Here is a 20,656-nt window from a genome sequence, read left to right on the forward strand (position 1 = left end):
TGGATAAAATAGACATAGACTGCATGTTTACTCTTGTGGGGCATTCTAGGACGAGAGGTCATAGTCTTAGGATAAGAGGTAGCAAATTCAAAACAGAGTTGAGGGGAAACCAATTCTCCCTATGGGTTGTGAATCTGTGGAATTTGCTATCCCAAAGTGCAGTGGATGCTGGGAGAGTGAATAAATTTGAGGAGGAGTCAGACATTTCTAATTGGTAATGGGTTGAAGGGATATAGAGAAAAGGCAGGAAAATGAGGGTCAGGAGCATATCAGCCATGATCGAATGTTGGAGCAGACTCAATGGGCCAATGGTCTAATTCTGCTCCTATATCGTATGAACTTATGTTCTGTTTCTTTTGTGAGATTGGTTCATCTTCTGATATAGGGTCAATGACCTGAGGTATTTAATTTGATTTCTCTCTCCACAGAAGCTACCTGTCCTGCAGAATATTTCTAGCCTACCTGTTTTTATTTAATATTTTCAGTATCTGTAGTAATTTGTTTTTGTATTATATGCCTGTATTTGATATACTTCTGCTCCTTCCCTCACTCCACTGGTGGTTCATATTAGACTTCTTTTTATTTACTCACGGGACATGGTCATTGCCGGCTGGCCAGCATTTATTGCCCTTGAGAATGTAGGGCAGAGTATTAACTGAGGAATTGTGGGTACTCAAACTGAACCAGTTGTTTAATTGTTTGCTTCATGTACTTAATCATTATTCCAGAGCAGTATGTACAAACAAGAAAGCATTAAACTACCATTATGGAAATGAGCGTGAGTTAACGCTGCAAGGCACAATGGCTTCTTCAAATGGGCTTTCTAAATATGCTTAGATCAGACCATTTATGATTATTTCTGTGGATAGAGCTTCAGTTCAATGTTTGGTGAAGGAACTTCATAAATAAGTAGTTCATTTTCACTTTGTCAAAAACATATTAAAAACACTCCTGTTTGGGCACTATATTTTTCCATTATCAAGGAGCTTACAGCAGGATACAGTACTTAGAAAATCATGGTTTGATCAGGTAGAGCCAACATAGCTTTGTAAAGGGGAAATCGTATTTAATGAATTTGTTTAGAAGTTTTTTTGTCAGGCAAAGATCATAGTAGACAGAGGGGAGCTGGGTGATGTGAAGAACTTAAATTTTCAAAAGGCATATTTGGTAAGATGCCACATTGAAGGTTGCTGCATCTAAGGACACATGGTGTTGAAGGTAACTTGGTAACGTGGATTTAAAGGATTGTATAGCTGACAAGAAACAGAGATTAGGGGTTAAGTGTTCTTTTACTGTACTTGAGTTGGCAAGCTGGATCAGTGCTGGAGTCTCAACTAATTGCTTTCCATATCAATGAATTGGATGAGGAGGATGGCAATGTATGGAGTCTAAATTTTAATGGTGGCACCAAGATGGTCAGAAAGTAAGGTGTCAAGGGGAAGGAGAGAGTCTGCAAAGAGATATGATTTAATATAGGCTCAGAGATTTGGGCAGTTAAATGGTTGCATGTGTAAATAGAAAACCAGTATGCTATTTAAATGGTGACAGATTGCAAGACTGGGTGGTATAGAGGGGAATGGGTGTCCTGCTACATGCAGTAATTTGCAACTCCAGCACATGATTGGGATGGCAAGTTGAGTTTAGTTAATTGTAAGGAGAATGAAATATAAAAATAGGGACGTTTTACTGCAGTTATACAGGGTGTTGGTGAGATCACATCTCAAATACTGTGAACAGCTTTGGTCTCCTTTTTCGCAAAACAAAAAAGGTCTAATTGTTTTAGAACTAATGTTTAAAGAAAGCTTGCTTGACCCATTCCTGGGATTAAAAATGTGTTGCTGGAAAAGCGCAACAGGTCAGGCAGCATCCAAGGAGAAGGAGAATCGACATTTTGGGCATGAGCCCTTCTTCAGGCTCATGCCCGAAACGTCGATTCTCCTGCTCCTTGGATGCTGCCTGACCTGCTGCGCCTTTCCAGCAACACATTTTTAAGCTCGGATCTCCATCATCTGCAGTCCTCACTTTCTCCCATTCCTGGGATGGCAGGGTTATCACAAAGAAAAGCTGAACAAGTGTGTACCCATTGGAGGCTAGAAGAATGAGACGTCCAGACAGGAATGTGGAAGTGAGACCACAGACATGATCTTATTCAATACTGGAGCCGGCATGAAGGTCCAAACATCCTATTGATGCACTGTTCTTGACTTGCAACCGCCTGAAAGTGTGGAATTACTGTAGTGAGGAGTCTATGAGTGAAGACTGCTCCCAGCACTGCATTATTTGGCATTATTCACAATAGGGGTTATTAGCAAGACATTTGTTCACAGTCCATGGTTTTAAATGTCTGGTTTGAACAGTCAGAATATATACTTGGATCTACAGAAGGGGAAGAGGGCTGGGTGGAGATGGGGGACAGGCATGTGCAGATATGGTGACAGAGGCTGTGGAGTGACACTTGGGCAGAGTTCCTAGATGATCCAGAGGTGGTACATCACACTGGGAGAGTTATATCATACCAATGCACCCCTTCCTGTAATTCATTAACTCGGCTAGGCCCAGGTATCAAGTTTATTTTCAAGCTCTGTAATCGGCCTGTTAAGTTTATGGAAGCATTTTAGTATAGCTGTAGTTATAAAAGTTATTGAAATGCAGAAAGTCATTCTTTTAATTTTTGATATTTTTATTAAAATGAAAAAAAGTTCCAGATTGTTTGTTTTTTGTGGACTGTTTGAGAAGTTCTGGCAAAGTTGTTTGAAGTGTTAGTTTTGATAAATGTGCTTTGCCTGAACTTGTGTAAGAGTCTGTGCAGTTAATTATTCAATGGTAGTGTTCACATTTTAATTATTGCAGCCCTAACTGCTCCCTGCACTTAGTTGATACCTAAATTAGTAGCTTTCAGTATGACTTTATTGTGGTTTCATGTTCACTGAAGCATTCTGATTTGGTGTGATATTGCAATATGAGGGAGTACAGTATATTAATAGCACGAGTGCATTAAAACTCTATTATTGCATATTCTTGAAATCTCTCTTAATCTCCTTGAAATGATTTCGGGTGTTCGTTTTAAAATGCCATTTGTGTCATTGGCATAAGATGTATTTCACAGTGATGACAAATGCACTTTGCTGCTCCCATCTCTCAAATGGCAACAAACTTAGTTTCAGTTTTCTGCCTTTTTCTCCAAAGGCAGAGAACAATGTGCTGGAGTGTTCAGAGTGCCAAAAGATCTTACAGCATTCAAATGATTTTGAGGTTTTTAGATAAGGGAGTGAGCAAGTTCCTATCATTGGGGAGCAGAGGGGTACCAATTCATTGTAAAGTAACCGGTGTGAAGTTGGATGTTTTTAAATGTTTGTTCCCACTTATAGTTTTTCAGTGAAATTTTATTTTGTCATCTCCCAACTTCTCTTTTTTGTACTGCTCTTGTGCTTTTTGTTGAATGGTGATATCCTATGCTCTCAGCACTTTGCAAGTAGCCGATAAACCCAGGGTCTGGTTTTGACTCTGAACCGCTGTCATATTTAATCAGACATGATTGGCCCTTGGACTGCTGCTGGTAAACAGGGTATTAGGGAATTAAAGTAAGTTAGTCAGCAGTCTGTAGATCTTAACGTCTGAAAATAATGTATTAAGAAGATGAGTTCAGACACAAGCCATCTGCTGCATTTCTAAGTCCATTAGTTCACATTCACATCTCTGGATAATTGTGGATTTTTATTTAGCCAAAACCATTTGGTTGAAAAAACACAAAACTGTTGCTTATGGAAAAAGAGATTCTAGCCCGTCATTAGGCAGAAACTGATAAATCAGTTTAATGGAAAATGGTTTTAAAGGTGTGTTCCTAAATTGCAGATGCGACAATGATTGATTGTAGCTCAAGCCAGCTAATCCCCATTATAATTATCAAACCAGGTATTTACTATCAAAAGAAAGATGTTTGTTTACTTAGCATTTTCTCGGCCATCAGATGTCTGAGCACTGTACGACTAATTAAATACTATTGAAACATAATCATGCATTTCATGTCAAAATGCATCACCACAATTTGTGCACAGCAAGCTCCCACAAAAAGCAACCTGATAATGATAGATTAACAGTTGCTTGTGATGTTGAAAGGAGGATAACTATTATTGACTAGGACATCCGAGATAGTATCCGTACTCCTCTTTGACGTAGTGAGAAAGGATCTTTTACATTCGCCTGAGCAGACCGACGTAACCTTTTTTTTTAATGTCTCATCCAAAAGATGGCACCTCATGCACTGCAGTGTTCCCTCAGTACTGTAGTATTTGATTTTTGTGCTGAAGTCTTGAAATAGGGTTTGAAACCAGAACCTGGTGACTCAGCGATGAAGCTATGATCAACTGATTCTTTTTTCTTTATTTCTTCACGGTACATGAGCATTTCTGGCTACACCGACATTTAGAGAATATCCCTAATTGCCCTGGAGATGTTGGTGGTGAGTTGCTTTCATGGACCACCGCAGTCAATGCACTTCTTGCTGCTCTTCATTATAAGGAAAAAGAGACAACAAAAAATTTGCATCAATTATAAATTTTTACATTTCATGTTATTTTGTGAATGCAGTAGCCAGTCAACATGCAGCAACTCCCATAAACATCCAATGACCAGATAACCAGTTCGTTATAATGTTGGTTGTGTACCTAGAGTGAAATCCTCTTCTTCACATGGTGCCACAAATGTACTTTCATTTTAGTATGAAAGGCCTTATTTCTGACATTGCAGCACTTCCTTAATTCTGAATCGATGCCTAGAGTAAGTTCTTAGTGTCTAAAAGCATTTGTCTCCTTTTTGAGTCGCTAACAGAAAACAACTCTACAAAATGGTAATGGTGTATAATTTCTACATCCTATATTCTCCTTCTCTGATCCAAACAATGCACGCAGGTATAACCTGCATATCTTCCACAGCCAAGTTAGAGGCTCTAGGTTGAGTGCCAAACTAACTGTTGAATAGAAAATTAATAAAAAGTGTGACCTCTACTTTGAGAAGTATACACGTAGTTGAGCCCATGAGCTGTGGTTCTAGCAGAATTACCATCCATTTTAATACAGTATAAACAAAGGCCTTTTTCATTTATCAGTCTCAACACAGGCAGAAATAAATTAAAAAGCTTGCAACAATTAGTCTCTCAACCATTCCTCATCAAAGCAGTGTTAATCACAGCATTATGTGGTTTTTATTTCAATTTATATTATCTAAGCACCTAAATCCCAGACTTCCTTACTTCTATGACCAGAACTGCTTAACGTAATTTAAATTTGGACATTGCGTCTTAAAGGAGAGCCACAATTTAAACTGGAGCAAGTGCAAGTTAAAACTAAGTGTACAAGGTGCTGGTGAGACCACATTTGCAATACTGTGTGCAGTTTTTGGTCCCCTTATTTAAGTAGGAGGAAGTGAGGACTGCAGATACTGGAGATCAGAAAAATGTGTTGCTGGAAAAGCGCAGCAGGTCAGGCAGCATCCAAGGAGAAGGAGAAACGACATTTCAGACATAAGCCCTTCTTCAGGAATGAGGAGGGTGTGCCAAGCAGGCTAAGATAAAAGGTAGGGAGGAGGGACTTTCCACCTAGGAACCCTCCAGCCACAGGGGATTAATGCGGATTTCTCCAGCTTCCTCATTTTCCCCTCCCCCCACCTTTTCTCAGTCCCAATCCTCAGATTTAGCACCGCCTTCTTGACCTGCAATCTTCTTCCCAACCTCTCCGCCCCCACCCCCTCTCCGGCCTATCACCCTCACCTTAACCTCCTTCCACCTATCGCATTCCCAACGCCCCTCCCCCAAGTCCCTCCTCCCTACCTTTTATCTTCCCCTTATTTAAGGCGATATATCATTTTATTAGAGGCAGTTCAGAGCAGATTGGCTAGGAAGATCCCTGGTATGGAAGGATTGTCTTCTGAGCAAAGATTAAACAGGTTGGGACTCTACTCACTGGTGTTTAGAAGAGTAAGAGGTATTATCATTGAAACACATTGGATTCTTTAAGGGTAAATGCTGAGAGCATGTTATCCCTCATTGGAGAGTCCAGGACCTTAGGGCACAGTCTCAGAATAAAGGGGTGTCAATGTAAGTCTGAGGTAGAGTTGTACAGCATGGAAATAGGCCGTTCAGCCCAGCTCATCAATGCCGACCAGATATCTTAAATAAATCTAGTCCCATTTGCCAGCATTTGGCTCATATCCTTCTCAACCCTTTTATTCATATACCCATCCAGATGCCTTTTAAATGTTGTAATTGTACCAGCCTCCACCACTTTCTCTGGCATTCCATACACGCACCACTCTCTATGTGAAAAAGTTGCCCCTTAGGTCCCTTTTATATCTTTCCCCTCTCGCCCTAAACCTGTGCCGTCTAGTTCTAGACTCTCCAACCCCAGGAAAAAGACCATGTCTATTTACTCTGTCTGTGTCCCTCATGATTTTATAAACCTGTATAAGGTCACTCCTCAGCCTCCAATGCGCCAGGGAAAACAGCCCCAGCCTATTCAGCCTTTCCCAAAAGCTCAAACCCTCCAACCCTGGCAACATCCTTGTAAATCTTTTCTGAACCTTTTCAAATTTCACAACATCCTTCCTGTAGGAAGGAGACCAGAATTGCACACACTATTCCAAAAGTAGCCTCACCAATGTCCTGTACAGCCGCAACATAACTTCCCAACTCATTCCTGAAGAAGGGCTCATACCCGAAACGTTGATTCTCCTGCTCCTTGGATGCTGCCTGACCTGCTGCACTTTTCCAGCAACACATTTTCAGTTCCCAACTCCAATACTCAATGCTCTGACTTATAAAGGAAAGCATACCAAACACTTCTTCAGAATTTCTTCACTGAGGGTTGAGAGAATCTTTTGGAACTCCTTACCACAGTGAGGTGTGGGGGCAGGATCCTTGTGTATACTTAAAGCTGAGATAGATTCTTGATCCATGGGGAAATCAAGGGGTTACAAGGAAAACAGGAAAGTGGACATAAGGAATGTTGATCCTGCACAATCCTATTGAATAGTGGAGTGGGCTATTCATATTCCTATGCTGAAAATGTGTTGCTGGAAAAGCGCAGCAGGTCAGGTAGCATCCAAGAAACAGGAGAATCGACGTTTTGGGCATAAGCCCTTCTTCAGGATAGCCCCAGCCCTTCCTGAAGAAGGGCTTATGCCCGAAACGTCGATTCTCCTGTTCCTTGGATGCTGCTTGACCTGCTGCGCTTTTCCAGCAACACATTTTCAGCTCTGATCTCCAGCATCTGCAGCCCTCACTTTCTCTCTATTCATATTCCTATTTCTTATTGTCTTAAATGCTCAAGTTCCAATTGGATCTGGAATTGTAATTTAATCCTAACGCTCTCTCAAACGCATTTTGAAAGATTGCATTTCATTTGGTTTTGAAGTACCTTCTTCAGCCCGAGGTATTAATTGAAATTAGTGTAAATGGAAAGCTTGGTTTTGTGAACAGAAGGTATAATCAGCAGTGTGATCTGATCATTATCATTGTTACTAAGACTGAGACAAACACTCTTATTAGCTGGTGAAGATCTGTATCTTGCACTTTTGACCCTCACTGTAACAACAAGCAGAATTGGGTTACCTTGGTCCTCAATGTGAGGCATTCATAATGGAGTATTGAGCCACATCATTGCACACCAGAGGTAAATGGTCAGAATTTATTTGCAAAAATGTTCTCCTTCATTTTGGCTATACTTAACCTATTTTTATTGATGTTGCATGTTTGATTCCTCTTCTTGACTCTTGACATTTGTTCTACCTATGGCAATGAATATCCAATAGGCCTGAACTACTTTAGGCTGTACAGTAATGACAGAACCTGGGCAGTCGTGCAGATTGAAACCACAGAACCTGCTTGTCACCAAGTGTTTTTGTAAGATATAATGATTCTGTTGGAGAGCCAGTGAAGGTATACTTATTAGTGTACTTGGCAAAAGAACCAAATCCAGTTATGTATGTGCTGTCTGAAAGGGTGGACAAATCGATTCCATAATAACTTTCAAGAGAATGGGATAATTAGTTGAGTGGGGAAGAATTTGCAAAATAGTGGGCAAAGAGCAGAGGGATGGGACAAATTGGATCTGTTCCTGAAGAGCTGGCATAGGCTATCAGTCACTATTATTGAAAATCAGTATTGTCCTTTTTCTCCCCTCTCTGATCAGATTGTTGGCCTAGTTTTTGTTGCTAGTGCTGATCAAGCAGTGTCCAATGTTCGTTCCACTTTCCTGCAGATTTTAATCCTCTAATGACCAAGGCTGAAGGACTGCATAATTGTTCTAGTCCCATTACTCCACAGGCCACAGTATGAAATAAAAATCATTTTTCCAGTTATTGGGATGGTCAGGTATCTATATCCAATTTTAACAAGCCGATCTATAAACTAGTTGTTTTTAATAAATACAATTCTTGTTTTATTATCTAAACAAAATTTCTTCAATGAGGATGGTGTAATTGGTTAACTTAGACAGTAAATAACATAAAGGTATAAATATTTGTCTTTCTAAACATATCCAAAACACGCGCACACATCTTCTCTCTTCAGGCAAAGGGGAAAAACAGACTTCTCTGCAAATATTGGCTTTCTACAAGTTAGTCAATAAGTTCTTAATAGCAAGAGGATAAAACACTGTCTGTTCAGAAGTCAGTTGCTATTCTGATGTTCTGGCACGTACGATCAAAGTAACTGGTTATCTTTGGAGTCTCATCAAATGCAACACTAAGATGTTCTTTAATCACTGTTGCAGAAGAACAAGATTATACTACCCTGAACTCAGCAAGAAGTTTCATTCAGAAACCGAGGTGATCAGACAGGCAGCCCTTCCACATAGGTCTTTGAACGCCCCCCCGGTTCATATCAATCTGGCGCCCTCAATGAAATCCAGAGCTGGTGAAAACCGGGCAACAATAGTTACTACTTTAACCAAAGAATTGAAGAAAATCAGACTGAGCCACTTGTAATCTGAAGCAGAAACTGTAAATTATAATTAACTCAGGATCAAAGCATCTACAGTACAAAGTAAACAGCAGAAAAGAAATGGGGTTACTGGGAAGATAACAGATGAGGGAAGAGAAAATTTTATGAATTGCTACTTTTTAAATCTCCAACTACAATTAACACCAAAGGAATTATACGATATACTTTTGTAAAAGCTAACATTCGTGAGTTAGTTTACTGATTCTCAGAAAGATTTGTGACTCTCGGTGAAATGGACAGGTGCTACTTTTCAGGCACTTCGGTAAATCAATACCCAATAAGTGCTATATCTTCACACTGTTTGAAATGTTTCATTGTGTAGTCTCTATTTTTAAAAAAAATCTTTTGAGATATGGCACCTGGATTTATCTTTTCCAGCTATAGAAACATTTATTAATTGTTTGTGTGTTCTTTGGCAACTTATTCTCATTTTCTTTTTACACATCAATTACTTCGTCATCCTTTACTAAAACCTAAAATCCTCTCAATCCTCAGGAGTTTTATTCTCAATGTTTTAAGCCTTTTCTTTTGAATGGATATTTACTTCAACTCCTGTTTAGACCCGTTTGGACATTTTCTTGTGGCTCTTTTGTGCCTTAAAGATAGGTATATTTGCTGCAAATTATACATTATTTCTTGAAATACTTGCCATAGTTAGTTTGTCCTATGTTTTAATGCAGTCTCCCAATCCACCAGCACAATTTGTTTTGTGTCAAGTTAGTATCCTACCTAATTGGATCAGCTCAAATTTCTTTCACATTCTATCAAGCATGCCATCAGCTGTGGTCTCTGAGGTACCCTTCAAACATTCTCCTGTTAAATTTAGTGCCAACCCTTTTCGTACTTGTCTGATCTGTTGATCTGCTCAATGAGAGAATTAATTGATCCGTGATCTGCTCAGTGAGAGAATTGATTGATCCGTGATCTGCTCAGTGAGACAATGGATTGGTTGATCTGCTCAGTGAGAGATTGAGTAACAACGCAACTCTCTCTCTCACCGGGTCCTGTATTTCTGGGCAATCTCACAGAATTAGACAGTCTAGTACTTAAGGTTACATTTGGAAATGTTGATGACAAATTTGGATGGTAAGAAATTGGCATTTTACAAATTTGATTCAAACATTCCCAAAGGCCTTTTTGTGACAGCTGGTTTCTTTTGAAAGTTAAGAATTATGGACATAATGTCAGTGTGTTTTGGCACAGTCAGTCCCAAAACTAAGGCAGACATCCACATTGAAACATGTGATAGCTTTTTAAAGGTTGCATTTCCAGCAGCTTGTCAGATTGCTCAAAGGAGTGGGTTAATGTAAGAATAAGTGTTGAATAGTTTCTTACTCGGTCTATCCCAAATCCCTTCATAGGAACAGAGGCAATATTTATTTGGAGAACTAGTCATGCTTGCAGTCCAGGTACTACAAATCATTTCCTCAAACTGAATTCTGCCCGTCCTAGATACAATTTGAAAGACTGACAGCCAGGATCAACAATTTCACAGTCCATCAAACGTTTGCCCTTTTGGGATCAACTTTCCACTCCTGTCGACTCTCAGCAGTTTGGTTATGTTGCAATGTCAAAATCAAATACAAATTGAGATTTGAACTGAACGTAACTGCACAATTTAGGTTTTACTAAGAAAAGATTTAGCGAACACTGGCCTTGTGTTTATATGATGTGCTCCCACATGCGTTTCTACAGTTGCAAAAGTCAACAGAATTGACATTTCACTGAACCTTAGAACACATAATCCTCTGTATTTTGAATTTTTAAAAAAATGAGGATTTATATAATGCCTTAAATATAGTTAGAAAGTCCCATGGTGCTTCTAATGATGTCTCTGCCTCAGATGACACAATGGAGCAATCCCAGGTAGAGGGGGCAAGAGTTAGACTGAAGAAATGTTCAGAATTTGATATCAAGGTGCATTAGGGGATTATAGCAAATGGGGGTCATTTACGGTGTTTGTTTTTATTTTAATCCATTCACAGGATGGGAGTATCGCAGGCCAGCATTTATCTCGCATCCCTAATTGCCCAGAGGGGAGTTAAGAGTTAATCACATTGTTAGAGTCACATGTCAACCAGACCATGTAACGATGACAGTTTCCATCCCTAAAGGACATTACTGATCCAGATGGCTCTTTCGGAAAATCAGCAAATGGTTTAATGGTCGTCGTGACACTTTTTTGTTTCCAGATTTTTTTTATTGAATTCCAATTCCGCCCATAGTGTTAGGTGCATTAGTCAAAGGGAAATGGGTCTGGGTGGGTTGCTCCTCGGAGGGTCAGTGGGGACTTGTTGGGCCAAAGGGCCTGTTTCCACACTGTAGGGAAACTCATCTAATCTAATCTAATCGAATCTGCCCTGTTGGAGATTTGAGCCTGGATGCCCACAATATTACCTGAATCTGTGGATTAATTGTCCAGCAATAACACTACTAGGCCATCACTCTCCCACAAGCAGGGAAGAGAAATAGGAAAAAGAGCAAAGGTTTAGAATTTCAGAATGTCGGGCGAAAGCCACTGAAATGACAGGCATCAATGATGAAATATTTGAAAGCAAAGATGCTGCAGATGCCAGGAACTGGAGAAGTGCAGAGATATCAGAGGGTGGTAAGATTGCAGAAAGTTGCATTATCATGAAGGGATTTGAAAACGGGAGCAGGAATTATAAAACCATGACATGGCCGGACAGAGAGGTGATAAAGATCAGCGAGCCCAGGAGTACTGGGTGGACAGGACTTTGTGCAAATTAAGATACAAATAGAGTTTTGGATGAATTTGAGTTTCTGGATGTTGGAAGATGGGAGACAGGCCAAAATGGCACCCTCACAACAGAACTTAATAAATTCTCAAAATCTAGAATATTCGAGCAATGGTATTGTAATGCAGTAAGAATTCCATTTTTAGATTTCAATCCTTGCTCTTGCTGTCTCACACACACACTGCTCTTGCACTTTCTTTCAGAAAAAAAGTGCCAAAATTCTTTGTTCTTCTATAGCACTTCACATCTTTTCTCTTTTCAGAACCAATGTGCAATAAATTGGAGTTTGGAGAGTTACTTGAATGCTGTTATCATTAATGCCTAGAATTATAGAAATCCTACAGTGCGAAAAGCAGCCCATTGAGTCCACACCAAATCTCTGAAGAGGACCCCATACAGACTCAGCCCCCAACCTATCACTGTAACCTCATGTTTACCGTGGCTAATCCACCTAACCTACGCATCCCCGGGCAGTACAGTCAATTTTAGCATGGCCAATCTACCTGACTTGCATATCTTTGGACTGTGGGAGGAAACCCATGAAGACACTGGGACAACACCCAAATTCCACACAAACAGTCACCCATGTCTGGAATTGAACCTGGGGCCTTAGCACTGAGACAGCAGTGCTTACCATTGAGCTACTGTGCCCACAAGTTCCCAACATCCAAAAAACCCTATTTTACTTTATCAACAGATAAGTCATTTCTTGATTTTTCCCTACAGCATCTGTCAAAAATAATGGGACACAGCACCTGGACTTGTGATCCAAATTAATGACGTCAGTCGTCAGCACTTGCCATTGAACTTTAAATTGCACAGCAACTTGCAGTGACCACAAATGTGCATTTAAACATGGAAATCGGGAGATTGTTGTACAAATTGCCCTGCTTCTCTAGAGACTTTGCAGGATCAATATCTCAACAAGCTGCAATGACCAAACAAGTCAGTAAGTTCAAGGGCAATTAAGGATGGGCCATAAATGGGATTAAATAATGGTAATTTTTGGACAAGGAGACCTAGGGTTTTGAAAGGTATAGCTGGAGAGATAGTAGGGTGGATTTGTTTTGACTTCCAGAGTTCCTGGGATTCTAGAATAGTTTCCAGTGATTAGAAGATGATAAACTTAATTCTGCTATTTTTTAAAAATGAGGAAGATTAATGGACAGAAAGCGTCATGGGAATAAATGTAATGTTTTAAGATTGGCTGGTTGAGACTAATAATATCACATGGTTCAGTACTTTTAGAATCTATATCAATGACTTCTCTCGGACTGAGTGAAATGTATCCATTTTGTTAATGACACAAAGTTCCATGCTGAATGACTCTAAGTTAGGTGGAAGAGTAAGTGGTAAAGAAGCTGCAAAGAGGCTACAGTGCATTAAAGGCAGGCTGGGTGAGTGGAAAGGTGGAGTACCAAATGGTGGTGTTAAGTTTTACACATGGTACAACTTCCACTTAGTGGTGACTTTACATTGAATGTTAGAATAATATGAATTAATAATCTTCCAGGACCAGAAAACCTATCGAATCAGCAGGAGTTGAGTAAATTTTAAAAAAAAAATTTTTGAATGAAGGACTGAAATAGTTGCATTTATTCTGTACTTTAATAACAGTTCATGTGCAGGCGGAGACTGCAGTTTGTAGTGGGAAATAGCATATCAGCTAAGGTCACTAAGTCAGTGGATACAAGTGTACAAAAAATGTCTTCGACAATTCTCAAAGACATCAGTGAGGCCATACCTGGAGTACTTTGTGCAGTTTCTGTCCCCCTTCTGGGCAGCACGGTGGCTCAATGGTTAGCATTGCAGCTTCACAGCACCAGGGACCCAGGTTCAATTCCAGCCTCTGGTAACTGTCTGTGTGGAGTTTGCACAATCTCCCTGTATCTGCGTGGGTTTCCTCCAGGTGCTGCGGTTTCCTCCCACAGTCCAAAGACATGCAGGTCAGGTGAATTGATCATGCTAGATTGCCCATCCTGTTAGGTGCATTAGTCAGAGGGAAATGGGTCTGGGTGGGTTACTGTTCGGAGAGTTGGTGTGGACTTGTTGGGCCAAAGAGCCTGTTTCCACACTGTGGGGAATCTAATCACCTGAAAAGCAGACTCAGTTGCTCTAGAAACAGTGCAACTAAGTTTAACTAGACTGGTTTCTGGCCTAAGGGGAATATCCTATCAGGAAGTATTGAGTCGATTATACTTGGGATTTGGAAAAAAATGGGCAGTGATTTATTTGAAATGTAAAATTCTTAAGGAGTTTAATAGGGCAGATGCCAAGAAATTGTTTCCCCTACCTGAGGAATCTAGAATATCAAGTCAAAATAAAGGATTGATTCTTCAGAAATATGCTGAGAGGAAATCTCTTCACTCGAAAGATTGTGACCCTTTGCATTTCTCCACCCTAGAGAACCATAGATTATTGGTCATTGAGTATGTCTAAACCAGACACACAAGGGTAATGTGGGAACGTAGGCTTGAGGTAGAAGACAAGCCATGATCTACTGGAATGGCAGAGTAGACTTGAAGAGCCAAATTATCACTTCCTCCTTACATGCTTTGTTTTTATTCCTGATGTAAACTCATTTATGCATGCAGTGCACACTCATTTATTTGATTATGTTTACCTTTGTAAGTGGCTGCAGTTCAAAAGTAATTCAGTGGCTGTGAAGTGCTATGTGAGGTTCTGAGGATAAATTTATTTTAAAAATAGAACTTTAATTCAAATTGCCGCTGTATACTGTTACTTATATTGAATGTTTCCATAGTGTTAATCACTTTTCAGCACAAAAGTCTACCAAATTGGCAAGGGTTGAGCAAATGTGGGTCCATTTGTTCTTCTGTGGGAAAGATTAGTTAGTCCCATGTGACTTCCTTCATTCTATGAATCACTTTATGCACACACCATGGTAGCAATTTCTGGTACTGGTCATACCCGCCCCAGTAAGGATGTCCTCCCACAATAGTGAACAGTATCGTGAGTTGTTGTCTGGCTAATTCCCTAGTGATGTCAGTCTGAAATGCGTAAGATCAAATGTTTCAATGTGAGTGCAGTCCAGATGATTACAGCATCTGACAAAAATGTGAAGGCGATTGTGCAACTTAAGATTTCTAATATGCATGAAGTGTTTGTCAAATTCAGTACTGATGTTCAGTGAAATATCTGTGACCCTGTGCCTGTGTTTTGTCTAGATAAAGTTTTAACAATGAATGCTGAACATTGGAACTAACTACCAAAGAAAGTGCAAGCTGATTCTTTGTTAGTTAGATGGTTTGTACCTGATCTTTGCAAACTGGGAACATTTTAATGTTGGCCTGAATCAGCAAATGTTTGTCTACTTCCCCTATAGTTTAGTTTAGCTTGTGTGTGGAAAAAAGCTTTGGAGTGGCTGGAAGCAACTGCAGGGCTCACTTTTGATTTCTGTTGCTTTAGAAGCTGAAGAATTCAGTTATATTCTCATTCTGACTCAACCACTGGAATTCTTCTTTGATCACAGAAGTTATTTTTAAAACTCCTTCCTATTTAGCAAATAGAAAAATCTCGTTTGTACCACCTTGTGAAAAAATGTGTCATGATTAAGGCCAGTAAGGCCGAATTTTGATGTTGATCTTGATTGTAATGTCCAGGAATGAGCTGAGGTTGAGTTCTAATATTACAGGACTTATTAACATACTTCATCAGTAACCATGAGAGACACATTTAAAATTTGCATTTTGTGGATCATCACTAAGGAAATGGATTTACTTCAGCATGTGCAGCAAGAGGCAAAAGCCTGGGCAATTGCTTCAGACTCATCATCGCATGCAATCATTTTGATATGTTCTGAGAATGTGCCAGCATCAAGGAGCTGGTCAAAACACATTTTTTAATGTACAATCTCTCTTCTTTTCCTAACTCATCAAGTTCACTGTTGCCATTTAACCAAACTTTCCTCCTAATCTTCTATCCCTTTAGAAGGTTTCCCATTTAGTATTTGTGAAGAAATGTATAATGTAGTTCCAATGCTATACAGACCTCTACAGTGTTTGGGCAGATTGCAAGGTTTGTTTTGTTCAGAAATTGTAATAGTTTAACAAAGGTCAAGGGAAGAAAGCAATGTCCAGAGTTCACGTGATTGTGATTACGGGGAGAGCAGGTTTGATGAGTTAAGTAGCCTCTTTGACTGCTTTGTGACATTCCTCAGAAGTGCTGCAATGGGTTGACAATGCTATATTTTGAATGAGGTGTTAAACTGAAGTCTCAACTGCCATTTTCGAATAAGCTGAAAAGGTCCCATGAAACTGTTTCGAAGAGGTGTAGACCTGTTTTCCCTGGTGACATGGCAAATTTCATTTGTCAACTAACACCAATAAAACCTGATTATTGTATAGTTTGTGACACTTTGATTTTTTTTGCAAATTGGCTGCTGCATTCCCTACAATATGACAATGATACAATTCAGTTATTCGTAAAGTACTTCATGATGTCCTGAGGTTGTGAAAGGCACTATATGACTACACATTTTTCTGTATTTTAACTTTGAAGTGAAGCCATCTTACTTCACTGTGTGATATCAATAACTGATTGAACACACTGAATATTGCAAAAACCAAGGCCCTGACAACACCCTAACAACAGTACTGAATATTTCTGCATGAGAACCAGCAATGTCTTTAGCCAAGCTGTTCCATTACAGCTAATGAAGGGTCCTGCCTGAAACGTTGAATCTCCTGATCCTCTGATGCTGCTTGACCTGCTGTGCTTTTGCCAGCTCCACATATTATTGACTATTGCAACTAAAACACTGGCAGCCAGCTAACAATGTAGAACATTTCCCTGATATGCCCTGTCCACAAAATAAAAGACAAATGGAATCTGTTTACTTTTCACTCCATATATGTGCTAAATTGACAATTATGACAAGGAGGCAGGTCTGAGAATGTGGAGTTGGTAGAAGTTAATCTGTATTCTTCTTGGAGGCACAACGGTTAAATGACTAACTCCAGTTCTTGTTTCTTACATTTAGAATGTGTCTGAGCTAGTGGTAGCAGAGAATGGGAGGAGGGAACAGAGGGATAAGGATAAACCAAAGCTTGCATGTTAACAATATTGTCTCAACTGATAATGTTGGCAGTGTAGGGAATCACGGCATTATGTTCAGACTGCTAAGGTATTTCTGATTTATTGCATTCATTTAAACCCCCTTCAGAGAATCTTTGGGAAACTGAGGTATCAAGCTAGGAAGAGAAGCAACACCTTCACCAAATTTAACTCTGGCTCCAAAACACTTCCTGGCTGGAGACAGCTATCTTTGGCCTGCCAAGCACAAACTCCTCCCTGGACGCTAAGCAGACAGGATGACATGAGGAGGAAGGGAGAGCCCTTCCCCGTGACGTGCCATGGTTTTGGTATGAAGCACTTGAACAAACATTTGACAACTTCTACAGCTAATCTATACATGCTGTGAAAATTTTAACACAAATATTAAAGGGACAAATTTATTACTTAAGCAAATTTTCTACGTGCAACATAAAGTAGTTTTCATGTAAACATTCTAGAATTTGCATTTAATTTAATTGAAAACTATGGATTGCAGAGATTCTAAATTAGTGTTTTGTTTCTCATTATAGACTAGAAATGTTATTAAATTTTAAAATCTATCGTATTATACTCTTATTAAGTTCGTTCTTGTGTCAGGTTTTGCTCACTTTTTCGACAGTACCTGCGTATTGAATTATTTCAGTATTATCTCTCTGTCCTGAACTAATATTTAATGGGTATGTTAAAGGGTGACGCTGAGACTATCCAGTACCTGAGCACTTGTGTGCAGTATTTGAAGCAGCTAGTCAGTTTTCAGTTATAAAATACTCTCTACCTAATTTCTCTATCTGGCAATTGTGCCCTGAAAATTCTGCTCAGCTTCTGAAATTTGTAACCAATTCCAGTGACAAGATAATTCTCAACATATTAAAACAAGCATCTCATTCTAATTAAAACAATTCTCAATATTCTTTTGTAAAAGTTCAGTTCACCCTAGCTCTGAATGGTACTGAATCCTTTTGTTCAGATCTGGATATGAAATTTTTAAATCCGTTCTTCTTTGGGTCATATCCCAACTGTGTCCAAAGTTTAATTAAAATCCATCAATTTAGTTTTTTGAGGGATATTGTTTGCAGGCAAAATCACTACGTCCAACCACCTTGAGTGGCAGAGATAACGAGCAGAATTTATTAAGAGATTAATCTGAAGATGGCTGGACAACCAACAGTAGTGCTGAGATACTTCCTCCTGAAAGAATCATGCCCCAATATCAGAACATCTTTTTCATGTAGAGCAGCTGATAGTGAGAGGCACAAACTGGATGGACAGGTACGTCATGACCTTCACTAGGAGTTGAGCTGTAATTTGAATACAAAGAACCTCACATTTTGTGCATGTCTTTAATGATAACATCCCCAAAACCTTCTCATTCCATGCCAGGAAGTAAGAGTAATGAGATTAGACAATAGTGTATCGAGGAAGTGACCTTGAGAGCATTTCCTCCCTGTTCGGCTATTCTGAGAGGTTTTTATGTACTAACTTTCATTTTAATTTTGAATTGAATCAGAAAGAAGCCAAATCACTCATGATCTCATCGCTTTGAGAAAAAATAACTGATGACTATACTCTCAGCTCCAAAACCCTGGAGTTTGAAAGTCATTCACATCAATTTGTCTTTTTCTGTTCTCATAATTCCAGCTTCAATTTAAGAGGAAGTGTCTAATTGAGATGTTCTTATTTTGTAATTGGATTTGGTGCCGTAAGTGAAAATTTCTACCATGGCTGCTTCTGTTGTTTACTGTCAAGTTACTCGACTGGAAAAAACGTGCATATATTGCAGGACTCTCACTGGCTACTTAGGTTAATACTTGAACTAGCTGGGAAAGGGCTTAAAAAGAGAGATTGGCTGCCTGTTGGTGACCATTGAACAATAAGCATGGCAGCAACTTTGGGAGAAGACTGGTTTTGAAAGAAACTCTTCAAACAGAGTCTTCTGGGTGCTTCTTAGAAAGATTTTTCAGATTTGTTTTGTATAAAATTAATGGCGGTGATTGGAGTTGAGCAGTGGTATTAGATCAATATTCAAATTGGCTCTTTATTTGGAAGCACAGTCATTAATTACTGTCCCTTAGTAGATTAATTAAAGAGAGGAGAATGTACAAGGTCTACTGAATGGGTAGACTTGATGATTGAGTGTTTCTCCTTGTTTTTAGAACTGTTCTTTTATCAGATATATCTGAAGTCCCTACACTAACAAACACAGGTGATTATGGTTTATTATCATTTCAAATTCAGAACCACTTGTTTCCAGAACTGAGTGGCTGTGATTTCTATCTTCCTTTTATGGGTTAAGAGTTCCAGACAGAGACACCTTTTTTAAGTGAGATTCAGTCCTGCTCCAGACTCCATACTAAGGTTGATCAATATCTTGGACTGTTAAGTGGAAAGTGTTCTCACAGCTTGCAGCTGATCAGTACTGCCCCATCAAAAGTTTGGCAGAAGAAAACTTGCTTCAAAAAAATGGTTTGGATTTAAAAGTTTAATATTACACCTTTTTCTGGTTTTCCTGCGTCAAAAATAGCGCTTAATAAAACGTCAGTTTGTGGTTTATGTCAAATGACTGTTAACATTAGATGCTATGTTTCAAATGATTAGTTTATCAAGAAGTATCCAAGTGTTTTGTTTACTCTTACCCCATTTTCTCCCATCCAGTCTTGCTCAAGACTAGATTCTGTCCTTAGTTGCACATGGACATCGGGAATTGAAAGCTGACTGTTCATTGGAAGATTGTTAGGCGAGCCAAATGGTGTTGTTAGTAGCTTCCAACTATAAAGCACATTCCACCTGCCTGATGGAAATGATTTCAAGGAGAGGAACCTTAAAAGCATGTCCTTCCCAGAAAGTAAGTAGAGTTGTGTAGAATTCTGTCCCAATTTTATCAGTAGAATTTAGTATCTGCACTGCCATGGCTGTGTGTACCATTCACCTGATGAACTCTATGAACATGCCAACTCCATTGACATGGTTTCCAAGTCTTTCATAGGTACTGACCATACAAGGAAGACATTAATCAATCAGTGATTCTGCCACTGATTAATATGAAACCATAATTCATGATTACATAGATTGCTCTATGATGATTAACAATAAATAGACTTGTAGTTCTTATAAACATAATCCAGATTGTTCCTCAGACATTTAGTGTAGTCTATAAGCTCTTCAGAAATAAAAACAATAGAATTGGGTAGGAAGGTAGGAAGAGGGGTGGGGAGGTCATTCAGGAGCTCAGGGAGTTAGGCTGGAAGCTAAAAGCTAGGACGGACAGAGTCGTCATCTCTGGGTTGTTGCCGGTGCCACGTGACAGTGAGGCAAGGAATAGGGAGAGAGTGCAGTTAAACACGTGGCTGCAAGGATGGTGTAGGAGGGAGGGCTTCAGGTATTTGGACAATTGGACTGCATTCTGGGGAAGGTGGGACCTGTACAAGCAGGATGGGTTGCACCTGAACCAGAAGGGCACCAATATCCTGGGACGTAGATTTGCTAGCACTCTTCGGGGGTTTTAAACTAATTTGGCAGGGGGTTGGGATCCGGACTTGTAGTCCAGCAAGTAGGTTAGCTGTTTTTCAGGATGTCCAAGAATGTAAGGAGGCTGTGGAGAAGGTAGCTCTGACAGGGAATACTTGCGAATACAGAGATGGGTTCAAGTGTGTATACTTCAACGCAAGGAGTATCAGAAATAAGGTGGGTGAACTCAAGGCGTGGATTGGTACTTGGGACTACGATGTTGTGGCCATCACGGAAATGTGGATAGAAGAGGGACAGGAATGGTTGTTGGCGGTTCCTGGTTACAGATGTTTCAGTAAGATTAGGGAGGGTGGTAAAAAAG

The 20,656-nt window shown here is 39.6% G+C and overlaps 1 protein-coding gene across 4 annotated transcripts in view; it reads left to right on the forward strand.

Annotated features, from left to right (window-relative positions):
* ripor1 (RHO family interacting cell polarization regulator 1) overlaps nucleotides 1-20,656 on the forward strand; it is a 342,903-nt gene that overhangs the window by 157,112 nt on the left and 165,135 nt on the right. The window contains exon 1 of one of the 4 annotated variants that reach the window (XM_043707048.1): nucleotides 19,552-19,672. The exons of the other annotated variants lie outside the window; for them this stretch is intronic. Coding sequence (XP_043562983.1) covers nucleotides 19,657-19,672 — 16 coding nt within the window. The 5' untranslated portion in view covers nucleotides 19,552-19,656. Of the gene's footprint in view, nucleotides 1-19,551; nucleotides 19,673-20,656 lie in introns of those variants that run through there. 4 annotated transcript variants of the gene reach the window in all.

The sequence above is a fragment of the Chiloscyllium plagiosum genome, chromosome 17, assembly GCF_004010195.1.
Source record: "Chiloscyllium plagiosum isolate BGI_BamShark_2017 chromosome 17, ASM401019v2, whole genome shotgun sequence".
Taxonomy (NCBI): domain Eukaryota; kingdom Metazoa; phylum Chordata; class Chondrichthyes; order Orectolobiformes; family Hemiscylliidae; genus Chiloscyllium; species Chiloscyllium plagiosum.